The sequence below is a fragment of the Balaenoptera physalus genome, assembly GCF_965194825.1.
Source record: "Balaenoptera physalus genome assembly, chromosome: 1".
NCBI lineage: Eukaryota > Metazoa > Chordata > Mammalia > Artiodactyla > Balaenopteridae > Balaenoptera > Balaenoptera physalus.
This window is the reverse complement of record NC_138882.1, coordinates 65,489,194-65,501,768: the sequence shown is the minus strand read 5'-3', so window position 1 is coordinate 65,501,768 and position 12,575 is coordinate 65,489,194. Positions and strand designations below refer to the sequence as shown.

Genomic DNA, 12,575 nt, shown 5'->3' with positions numbered 1-12,575 from the left:
GGGAACTGACATTTACTGAGTTCGTATTATGTGTTATTTAATCCTCATACTAGGTGTTCCATGTAACTTTCATTTTCCCTCCCCCATTTTTACAGATGAGGAAACCGAGACTCGTCAACATTGACTTACTGAAGGTTATATTGCTGCACTAAGTCCACAGATATCTGACCCCAAAGCCCCGTGCTCTTCACAGTGGACCTTATCCAGTATCCAGATTGACCTTTGGTCAAGATCAGAGTTTTGCAACCTTGCTACTATTCACATTTGGGGCCAGATAATCCTCTGTTGGGGGTAGGAGGGCTGCCCTGTGCGTTGTAGGATATTCAACAGCCTCCTTGGTCTCTATCCACTAGATGCCATAGTACCCCACAAGACGTGACAACCACAATGTTTCCAGACATTGCCAAGTATCTCCTGGGGGGTCCAAAGAGGCCCCTCTTGAGAATCAGTAGCCTAGATATTTAATATCAAATATAGTTTTAATCTTTTCTTGTATTGTTCTCTCATTGCTTCAGAAATATAATACTTATCTTTAACAAAAGACAGTAATTTTCATAGGGACAAAACAGTGCCATTTTTAAATTTTGTATCCTCACTGTGCTAGGGACATAGTATTCAAAAAAGACTGGTTAAAAGTTAAATCATAATTCAAGTACAAATCACGCTTGAAGCAAAACTGACTCTATCGCATGGGGCCTATCAAAGAGCAAGGTTGCGATTATGCAGTGGAGAGGTCTGAAGGCCAGAGGAGGCTTCCTGCAAAGGGTAAAAGGCCTGATCCCTAGTCTTTGGAGCAACCACAAACCCCACTCCACTGCTCAGATGGTAGAAAGCTCATTATTGGCAGCCATTAACCAGAATCAGATGCTAGTTGATGCCTGGTTGACTTTTCTGCCTCCTCCTTCTCCTCCACCCCTTCAACAGTTTTCTGGTTCTTCTCAAAACCAAGACCAACAGAGGCATCTAGGTAAGCTCAGGGCAGAGTAGGCCAGAGCTAGGAGAGAGGGCTGGGAGAAAAGCCAGTGGGGCTGAGGCCTAAAAAGCTCCTCCCATTATAAGTTTTGTGTCCCCCCCCTTTCATGGGAGGCAGTGCAGTTATCTCAGCTCTTCAGGAAATCTGAAGATAAATAGGGTAGGTCCATCCTCCTAGAGGAATCAACTCCCCTTGACGTCTTTCATGTGAAGCCAAGATATCTGAAGTATAATCAAGTCTGCAAAGGAAAATGTGGGCACAGCCCAAATTGAAAGATGTTCCAAAGGAGTAACCCCCAGATTTATGGCTAGAGTGTGACTCGGTAATTAATTCCTTCTCTCCCTTTTGCCAGGAGTCAACTTTTCTTTCTTCTCCTCCAATTCTTTCCCCCTCTTCCTCTGTTTGTAAATCTTTGAGAGAAACAGCAACAGTCACTCTCAGAGATCAAAGTTTGAGCAGGCAACAAAGACCTCCGAGGAGGAAGCTGTTGCCATGGGAACTCTCTGAGCTGAAGCCCTTTTAATCGGCAAATCTCCTGGTTAGCAGCACAGGCTGGGGCTGGTAAAGAGGAAGAGAAGGGGGGGGGCAGTCTTGGCAACAAGTAGCCTTTCTAAACAGCCAGAACTCCACCTGGGGGTGGAGGTAGGACAGGATTCAAATTGAGGCAGCACTGGCACAGGGGTGAGTGCCTGAGTATCTCTGCACAGCCACAGAAACAGACTTCCATCAAAGATCCCTAAAGCCCATCACAAATTCCGAGATGTCCCCTCCCAAGAATTCCCTGATTTCTTATTATGTTCTTAATGGCTTTTTAATACTAATGGGCAGAAAGGTGGATTTTAGACCAGAATAACACTTTCAGGCACAGTATTGTGAATAATGTGATTTTTTTTTTTTAAAATTAATGCATGCTTGTTTCTCCACCTCTTGTCTGGGTAATATATGTTTACTTCTGGATAAGTCACAGGAGGAAATGGAAGGAAAAATAGAAGCACGACAGGAAAACAAAGGTAATTCTGTGGCATTACCTTCACATTCTGTGGCATTATTCTTCACAGGGAATAATCAATCCCAACTTAGCGCCTACTCACAAGGACCTGCTGGGAGCAAGCCTATTTCTGGCCTCGTGAAATAGCATGGCATTTGGCCTAAAAAGAAGCAGAAATTGATGAATTCCACAAAATATTAACAGTGTGTGTTTTTGCCTGCCTGGCATTCTTTTCTTCTTCATTTGGAAACAAATGTCCAACTTCTCTTTAGGAAGCTAGTCCTTTACCCTTTTGCCTTCAATTCATATGGTTCATTTGGGGCTGGTGGTACCCTACATGCCACCCCCCAACAACAGGATGTTTGCTGACACTGTGGAGAGAGGCAGTTTATCCTCCTGAGAGCAAAGGTGTTAAAGACCTGCTAGGGGCCAGGTTGGAGACAGCCTGCCCAAGAATGCAGCTAACACAGAGGAGATAGAGATTCTTTAAAACATAATCTGAACACTGGGACTCAGCCATGCTTGAAGCTAGGAATACCCTTGGACTTATTGGTTACCTGAGCCAAAAAGGTCCCCTAAGCCAGTTTGAGAATCTATTCCTTGCAATTAAAAGAGTTCTGAAGAACACAATAGTTAGCGCTGATGGTGAGAGTTTGAAGAGAGATTTTCTTCTTCTTCCGTTTTGTTTGAAATTTTTATAATAAACGTATCATTTTTCTAAAACAGAAACAATATTAAAACAAAACAGGACAGCAGTATTTGGGGCATCACCCTATACAGAGAATTAATTCTGCAATCTGTAGATATTTTAGATAAAGTCAAAAGTATAGAAAGGATGCTAAAGCCGTCTTGTTTATCCTAATATTTTGGACAAGAGAACCTGTTCCATGTTGAAAGCTCATCAGAGAGGGAGTCTCTATAATCTCCTTCAACCAACCATAATTTCCAAAAATTGTTATTTACCATTAGGAAAGTCTTTCTTAGCTTTAATTCTGAACACTCTTGGCTCATGTCCTGTTATTCTTTTCTCGGTCCAGAGGCACAAGTGTTCATCCAGCCATATTTCCACTGGGGCCCTTTCCCTCCTTTATCTACTTGGCCCTTAAAAAACAAGCTACCACATGACACATCAGAAAGAAGGGGTCAGGCCCTTATATTGTGCATAGAAAGAAGTAAGAACAAGGCGAGCTGCTTTTAGATTTTAAAACAACAACTTCCCTACTTGAGCCTTCCTGAATGGTGAAGTCCTTTTCCTGCCAGCTGGAGCTGACCGAGGGAACTTTATTCCTATCCAAACAGTGGCATGGTTCCAGGTTATAAACAGACTGTTCCCGCCACTGATCCTAGACCAATGTCTAATCTCAGGGTGGCAGATTTCTGGACACTTCCACCTTCTGTGACTGTCTTCTGGTATGGCCCTACGATCCCAAACATCTGTCTAAATATTTCTAAGGTACCTGTCACTGTCATCTCAAAGCACCCTAAACACCACGTGCATTTCCAGCTTCAGAATGACTCTACCTTCTGAATCATCAAAAAGAGACTAAAGAGTGTTCAGTATAGTGTTTGCATTTAGTGTGGAATCAGCGGTTATCCTCCCATTTCTCTGAATCACATCTTTGGATATTTCTGAAACGTCTGAAAGAAGCATCTGAAGCGATTTGTAGATGGTTCAGATGTATGGGGAAAAGAAGGTGGGTCATGCTCAGTGGGGAGGTATGCAGTCTGGACAAAAACAACTATGTCTTTGAAGTGAGGGCCCAGGTCAATGGTTATAGGCATTGGTTATAGGTTTCACTGAGAAATGAAATGAGATACTAAAGCAAATCTGGGACAAGTAAAAATCATTACCTATGGCCCAAAGCAGCAACATTTTTAAAAACATGACTTATGCAGGGGAGCATTCTATAGCTTCTTAATATAGACAGGTCGCGTGGTATCGTGGAAAGAGATGAGGCTGGGAATCAAAACACTTGGGTTTGATCAAAGACACTTTTTTTGAAGGGGATAATAATTACAAAACCTGAACATTAATTTCTTCATTTGGAAAACAAGGGAAATAATGCCTGCTCTCCTACATTACAAGGTTATAATAGAAAAATTTTGTGAAGTCAAATTATTATCAGTGTACATTAATGTTAGTAGTAGATGTAGTAATGGCATCACTTTGGTGGATATTTATTGCTTTTTGGGGCATCTCACATCCATTCTCCCTTTTTTCTGTAACAGTGCCCCAATTTACTTTGGGGAATTAATTCTTCTCCATATCTTGATGGACTAGCCACCAACAGCCTCTAATCTAATGCTAAGCAGTGGACACCTACCCAACTGGACCAGCTGGACTCTCTCTCCTGAGACTGATTCTTGAGTGAGAAAATGCAAGATCAGAAAAAAAGAGATGAGTTGATTTTTTTAATGTCCATGGAGCCCTAAATACATTGTCTATTAATTCTTGCTACATAGACCCTGGAGCATCTCTGGTGGGAATGGTGCTGTGTTCATCAAAACATTTTTACTTTCTTCCTGGACACAAACAAAATAACAGGAGAAGTAACCCGTGTCACTGACAGACCTGACCCCTAAAAAGTCCCCCATGAATGACCTTCCTTACTTTTTCTTTCTGTGCAGCCGGGAGCAAAGTTCTCCAATACAGCAAACTAAAACAATGGAGAAGCCTAGACCCCTACACCATACTTGGAAGGGAGCTCCCCAGGTAAAAGCCTCCTAACCCACATCTGACTATGACAAGATGACGTAATGAACTTCTATGGTGGCAAGTCACTGAGATTTGGGGGTTGTTTTTACAGAAGCTAGTAAGTGTTACCCTAATATATTATCCTTTTTGGAGACTGATTTTCCAGCCTTTCTTTCAATTTTGATATCCTTCCAATGAATTCCTTTCCTGCTTAGGTTAGCCAAAGTCTACTTCTGTTGCTTTCAACCATAGTCCCGGATGGTTCTGTCACTAGTAAAAATTCAAATACCCAGATAAAGAATCATGACCGATGAGATTAAACCATATTATTTATCACTTGAGACTGTAGACATTTATTGTATAAATACTTCATAAGTCAACAAATATATACTCAGCACTGACCAGCATTTAAGAGGCACAAAGTAAATATTAGTTACAGATTCTGCCCATTTATCATTTAAAAAAAAAAACATTCATTCAAGCTTCTTTATTCTAGACACTCTGCTAAGCATTGCAGATAGAAAGATGAATGAGAACTGGTTCTTGCCTCTGAAGAGCTCATGTTCCAGTGCTATTGAGAAGCATCCGATGTCGTAGGGGAAATCAAGACAAATACACACGCAGTACCCGTGTGGCCAGTCACATGAACTCAAACTAGAATATAAGACTGATATGGTTCTGTCCTCGACCCTTTTCATTTTCTATAATCTTCTTGGGTGACTCATCTAGTCTTTCATGGTTGTGAGTATCATTCATGACTCTCAAATCTATTATCTCTAATCCTAATTTCTCCACTGAGTTCCAGACCTATATTTCTAATTGTCAGCAAGACATCTCCACCTTGGTGTCCCACAGGCCTCTCATATTCCACATGTTTTCTACATCTGTGACTCTATTTCTGTTTTGTAAATAAGTTCATTTGTACCATTTTTTTACCAAACTCATTCTCCTGCCTCTCCAACCTGCTTTCCAAACTGTGGCCTCTCTCTCGGTTGACGGAACAGCTGGCTACCCAGCTAGCTAGAAACCATAGTGTCCTTTTGACTCATCCCTCTCTCTCATTTTTTTTAATGCATTAGTCATCAAGATCCATCACTGCCATCTTAGAAATGTTTCTGTGTTGTTTGTTCTCAGTTCATTACTCTGCTTCAGAATCTCATACCCTTTCACCCGTGCTGCTGCACCAGCCCCATAACCCATCCCTCTGTTTCAGCACTCCTCTCTAATGCATTGTCCACCCTGCTGCTAATTATTGTTTTGACCCTGAGATCTAATTTCATTCCTCTGTTATGGTTTCTTTACTGGTTGCCCAAAGTCTTCAGATGACGTGCAAACTTCTTAGTCTGACATATAAGACACTTCATAATCTTGCTCCATCAACTTTTTCATCTTTACCTTTGTGAGTATAATGAGAAAACAAAATTCTTCTTAACTTTGCCTCTGATTTATCCCTTTAACTATCTTTCCTTACTAATTGGTCATTTGAAATTCCAACCAGTTTTCTACTCCGCATGTCGTGATCATCCTTGAAGAAGAGCTCAAGTTTCAGCTCCTTCAAGCCTCCATCAATAGGTTATTCTCATTCTTGTGGAATTAGTCCTTTTAACCCTGACCTACTGCAGAAGACCACAGTTTATTCCTGCTGGCTTCCTTGTGAGTGAGCACCATCCTGTATGTTCTTGTAACCAACCTGTAACCCTTTTATCTCTGTCATGAGGACTGAATTACCGGGAGGTCATTTTCTCATTTATCAAGGTAGTCACATCACTCACATTCATCTACTTTTTAAACCAAGAATTTTAAAATTGAAATAAAACTCAAAAATAACTGAGTTGAACACCTTTTCCTATACGTAAATGCCTGATATAATAACTCATAAAAAATCTTGCACCTTCTTAAGGATATAGAAATTACTACTCCTAAGAACACTGATTGTATCTTTAGATGTCTCTCTGATTGTTAACAGTTCTTTCTTTATCCTGAGATGGACTCGCTCCCTTTGTAACTTCCACTCCTGGTTCTAGTTTCACCTAACCACACAGACAGAGTAGGTTTCCAATCTCTCTTCTATACAATTTCACTTCAGATATCTGGAGACACTTCCCATGCTCCCTTTCCCAAGTCCTCTTTCACTAGACCAAATCCTCCCAATTCCTCCTACCATTCCTCATATTAAGTTCAGTGGCTTATGGAGGTTGTAATTAGCAAACTGTGGACTCAGTTATCTTCCCACTGAGGTCTTAATCTCCTTGAGGATGACTTCAGAAATCAGGTTGCTCTCCCAGTCTCACATAAAAAGAATACCTAACAAATGGGCCTGCAGGGTATAACCACCAAATAATTAGCATTTTTTAAACTGTGACAGTACTTTGAAAAATTCCATAAAGGGGCGTCAAGACCAAGAAGACTCAGAATGTTGCACTTGGAAGTAAATACAGTACTTCCTGCACCCAGAAAATTCTCATAGATTTCAAAGTAACCCCTTTAATTAACTAACAAAACTAGCATTGCTCTAAAAAGTTTACATGGCAAATTTACCATGTTTTGAACGTTTCTAATTATTTAGAATAAAATATTTCTAATTAATGTGGAATATAGCAGAATTACATGTTACTCCTCACCAAGAACCCTAGTATGTATCTGTTCATCTCACAGATACGCTGCTTCTACTGTGGTGAGCTGATTTGCAGCATCCCCACTTTCCCTTTATGGTTCTTTTTAGGGTAACACTGATTTCTGTTCTTATCGTTTCTTCCATCATTGTTGACCATTTTCATCTGAGTCTTCCTTTCACCCACCTTGTGGTCCTGAGGACAGCATCTTTGCCCAAGTTGCTTTGTATGTTTCGATCCAGAGCAATGCCCTTCATACACTTCAGCACATCCTCAGATGACAAGGCTTTCACTCTATTTATTTCCCCACATTTGCAGAACTGGGACCAAATTATTTAAAGTGGCTTTTACCTGGCCTCCTTTTCCTGCACAGGCAATTACTTTGCTGCAAATGGTTGCACTGGCCAAATAACTGTGTTCACAATTAGCTAATTGCAGGCTCAATGAGCCACTTGTTCCTTCAAACTTAGCCATTAGAGTTGTGTCATTAGGCAGAAATTTGTCTTTTTATTTCCTACAGAGTCACAGCAGATCCCAAATCTGATTGCCCTGTAGTCTTTTACAATGTGAATATAAACCTTTTACATTTTTATTTCCTTTTGAATATATGTCCTATTTCCCATTCTTTTACAAATCACAGCAGTTAAGCTTCATATACTGGACTCAAGAAACATGTATTTGAAATTAATTTAACTGTGTAAAAAGGGCTTATTATTATTAATTAAAGGGTTAATCATTAATAAATAATTATTACCTTAATCCATTTTGTAAACTATAAAATTAAGGCAAGCAGTACAGTTGATTTGCCAAAGTCATGATAGAGTAAAACTAAAAATCTTAAGCAAATCCCATTTTCTCCTGGGGCACTGAGTTTCCCACAGAGGGTAAAAATTAACCTTCAACCTCATTTGCCTCTAAAAGAAAGCACCTTAAATATTCCCCCAAATTGTTAAGACCTGGTTTCTTGGAAGCTACAAAAAAATGTAAAATGGCTTCAAGGATTTACCTTTTCTCCTACAGTTAATGTTGTTTCTTTTCTTAATTTCTGTATGTTTTACTCTAATTTTCTTGTCCAGCCAACCTTTATAGAGCACGAAATATGTGCTCAATTTTCAGTTTCATACAAGGAGGTCATCTCCCGCTGATATTACTCCAATCCACAAAAGAGAAAAGTAGCCAAAAGTAATGAGTTTTCATTTATGAAGAAATTAATATTAATAAGGATTAGAATATATTTGCTTTGCGAATAACTTGGACACTTTTAGGTTTCAAGAAATTTGCCTTCCAATTAAACACTATTACGTCTCCCCCATAGCTCTTTTCACTGAGCACCTTTTATTATTAAAAGTTTACAGCCATCTTTCCTTAGGATTGTCTTATGTGGAGATAATTGAATGGGAAAAGATTCCTTTGTCTCAGGAGATCCTAGCACACCAGCGAATTCTTATCTCTCAGCTGTCTCTACCCTGCTTCAAAGGCCTCTGGCATTTTCCTCAATCATTAGCATATGTAAAGAATAAAGGAGAGAGAAATTGGGGTTAAAGGTGCAAGTGGAAAGGAGGGGAAAAAACTAAGAAAGCAGAAGAAACATTCAGGAAAATGCTAAAAAGTGGGCCATAGACACCAAGAAACAAAATATAATAAATAACAACTACTGCTCATAAAGAACATATTCTAAAACTGGTTTGTCTGTGCACCAAAGGTAAAGCCTGTGTGTGCAACCTGCTGATACACGCAGGGAGGAGAAGCGAGAAGAGGGAACAGTGCAAGCAGTCTAAGATGAAAATGTTACTGAGGGTTGTCACTTACCCAACACCAGCAGTTCCACCGAGTCCTCGTTCTTGCCCTCCAGGTCATCAGGGGTGGTGATGATACAGTAATAGAGTCCGCTGTCTCCCCACATGAGTTTTCCAATTTGAAGATCTGCATCTGTTATCACAGAGAGAAGGACCCGGTCCTAAACTCTGTCCTCTGAAGGAAAACACTAAACAATGGAGGGGGGGGGGCAGCCCTTCTGGGTGTCTGTAGTGTTCTATTTCTTTACCCGGATGGTGTTTGAGGAGATGTTTGCTTTATTTAAAACAAACAACGAAACAATAATAAAAGCTAGCAACCCTAAGGGGAGAGAATTAGAGCACCCCCAGAAACTGGTCTAGTTCCAGTCTGGTTTCTGGAATAGAAGACTGCTTTCAACCAGGCCTGCAGAGGCCCTTGAAAGCCAACTAAATTCCAGAATTAACCTGGACTCCTGGAAATGAGCTGGGTTCACAGGAGTTCTTCAAAATTTGGAACTTTTCCTTGCCCAAAGCTTTAGGGAGCAGGAAAAAGGGTGGAACTGATGTAAAACTACCTGAGGCTTGGGCCATGGCATCTACCTGGCTCTGCAACTTGTACACATACATCCCTTCTCCCAGCAGAGGAACTTCTTAGGGAAGTCTGCTTTCTGAGTTAAGGAAAGGGCAGTAAAGGCTGGTGTCAAGGTGTGAGGTATTTGACTGAGAAAGCTTTCACTAGAACCCATTTCAATTCAGTTCTGATAATAAATTCCTCAGACTGGAGGTCAGGCTCATGAAAGACTATTTCCAAAGCTCATCTCTGTCTTCTCTTGATATTACAACCCTCCATCCTTCCTCTCCACGCCATCCCATTAAAGCAATTTGCTAGGTTTCTTGATACTCCCATCCCCCATAAAATCAAAGTCTTGAGGGATTGAAAGGGTGCAAGGCTGACATCCTCTTGTATCTGGGAAGGATGGAACCAATCTTCCCTAGATTCAAACCAGAGACATTATTACCATGAACAATTGTGATCTCTCTGCCCCTGTAGAAATCTCCCAGGGTCACGGTTGAGCCCTGTTTGGAAGCTACCACTCGAACAGTCCTCCTACTGTCTAAACAATCCAAGTAGGGGTCCCATTCCAGGTTTCTTTTGCTGAGAGATTGGGCCCGGGGAGAGGACATGCCCAAGGATTCCCCCATGCGATCCTGGCAGTAGGACTTGAATTTCCACTGCACGACTGCAGGCTGATGCGAAGACGTGGAGAAGTGGCAGCGAAGCACAGTGGGCTGGAAGAGCATGGCCACCTTCTTCTTGTCGGGCACTGTGACCTGAAGGCCTCCAGCTATGGCTGCAAAATAGAATGAAGATGTCCAAATGGTATCGGTATCCTGGACCTCACCTCACATATCATAGGTGTGCCTTTCCACCTTACCTCCCTAACCTGTCCCTCCCCTTGTTTTCTCCATCACAATAAATAGCATCAATATCTACCTGGTTGCCTTGTCCAGAAACCTGCCTTCACTCCCAATGTCCAGTTGGTCACAAAGTCATGTCAACTTCACCTCTTAACATCTTTAATATTTCCTTCCCCTTCTTTAACCCCACTACCATTGCTTGTGTGTATGCTCTCCTCATTTCTTGCTTATAATTTTGCAATAATCTCTTGTCTGGTCTCCCTGCTGGCAGTTGCCCACATGCAGTCCATTCTCCTTGCTGTAAGTTCAGGTTATCTTTCTAAATCTGACTGTTACGGCTCTCCTTCTTAAAACCCTTCACTCATCCTCCATGGCCTTCAGGATAAAACCCAAAGTTCTTGGCAAGGCATTTAAGGTGCCCCATCATCTATTTCTCCTCAGCCTCATGTCTTGCAGCACCTCCATTTGAGCACCAACCTCCGATGATACCAAACTAACGGTTCCAAGTGGGACGTGGTATATCACACCTCTAGATCTTGGCATGTGATGTTTCTTGTTTATGGAATGCTTTTTCCTCACTTTTCTTCCTGAGAAGCTCTTTCCCATCTTTCAAAACCAATTCAAAGGCTTCTTGTCAAGCTTTCTGTGACCAGTCAATCCATTTGTCACTTCCTCCTTTGTGCCATCAGTATCCCCAGCATTCTCCTCTAGACATTTACGATAATAATTTTGTAATAATTTTGTACTTATTTTCATGCCTCCATCAGACTTGTCGGGTCAGGTAAGGAATTGTGTCTTATCTTGCTGTCCAGGGTGAAACCCATAGATTCTCAACAGCTATTTGATAAATGAGGACAGTGAAGCCAGGACATATGACTTCAGGAGGAATGACTTCCCTTCCAGCTGGTGACCAAGCAAACGAGACCGAGATTAAGGGGAAAAGAAGGCTTTGAGAGGAATGGAGAATTTTGGATCAAAAACAGTGGACTAAGTTCAAAAGCTTTGAAGGGTAATCCAAAAAAGGGTGGGGGGAGACTAGAAAGCAGATGAGAAGTTTAAGTGTTTAAAAAGATCAGTTTGAGGCTTGATGTCCAAGAAAGAGAGGGAAATTTCAGTGAATGAAAGCCCAGGGGAGTGTTTGAGAGGCAAAGGGTTTCTATGAACTCAATGGTAAGATCTAGAAATTCCAGGCAAAGAGAACATAACTTCTTCAGGTGAATGGGAGAGTTAAAGAGTTTCTAGCTTGATCTGAGGTTAGAAGCAGAAGTAGAATCATGATGAGAGGCAGAAAAAAGGAATATGAATAGAAAGACATGATAGAGAGGTTCAGAGTTGAATCCAGGCGCCTGCCCAACCAGCTTCAGGTAGCTTGAGGCAAAGAGTTTCACCCTAGGATTGCAGGTGGACTTGAGACATATAAGAAAGGGCTAGTTTCCAGGGGAAGCCTACTGTTCTTCATTATTGCCCATGGTCCCAATGACATCCCACAAAGCAAACTCACTCTCACAGCTCAAACATGCACTTATTCATGAACCTGTCTTTATAGAAGCTCTCTTAACAAGGGCAAGATACCATATTTGTACCTACTTCTGATTTCCGGACCAGTGCCTCTCTTCCATGAAAGCACTGTGAAAACTAGGGTCTAATTCCTATTAGGAAGAAAAGGTTTCTGCATTCTATGGAATTGGGAAGAGAATGCAACAGAGTATTTGAGATTTAGTGTTTCGAACCTAAGTGCTCGATAGCTACTATGGAATAAATGAAGGAATGGGTGAGCAAATGAATGACTATTAACATGGGAATTTCTAGGACTTTGCAGAGAAAACTGGTTAAATGACTCATAAACAGCATAGTATAGTAAGAGAGCATTGGCATCAAAAGATAGGGCTTTGAATCTCATCTGGCCATGTACTAATGGCGAGACCTTAATGAAGCCTCTTAAGCAATACTCACCTGTAAAATGAGCCTCATATTCCTTACTCAACAGAGTTGTTAACAAACCTTCTCTCTCTCTCTGGGCGCCTGCAGAGAGTGAGCTCTATAACAGAGAACCTTGACCATGACCAGTAGAGGGGAGATCTCAAATGCAAATCCTACCTCACCTTTCCTGCCT

General features: G+C 41.2%; 1 protein-coding gene across 5 annotated transcripts in view; it reads right to left on the bottom strand.

Annotated features, from left to right (window-relative positions):
• The window catches only part of ILDR2 (immunoglobulin like domain containing receptor 2), a 58,214-nt gene that overhangs the window by 32,015 nt on the left and 13,624 nt on the right, over positions 1–12,575 (bottom strand). For all 5 annotated transcript variants that reach the window (XM_082438100.1, XM_082438102.1, XM_082438103.1 and 2 more), the window contains exons 2-3: positions 10,063–10,395; positions 9,078–9,197 (exon numbers count right to left, since the gene is read on the bottom strand). In XM_082438100.1, the coding sequence (XP_082294226.1) occupies positions 9,078–9,197; positions 10,063–10,395 (453 nt within the window). The remainder of the gene's footprint in view (positions 1–9,077; positions 9,198–10,062; positions 10,396–12,575) is intronic.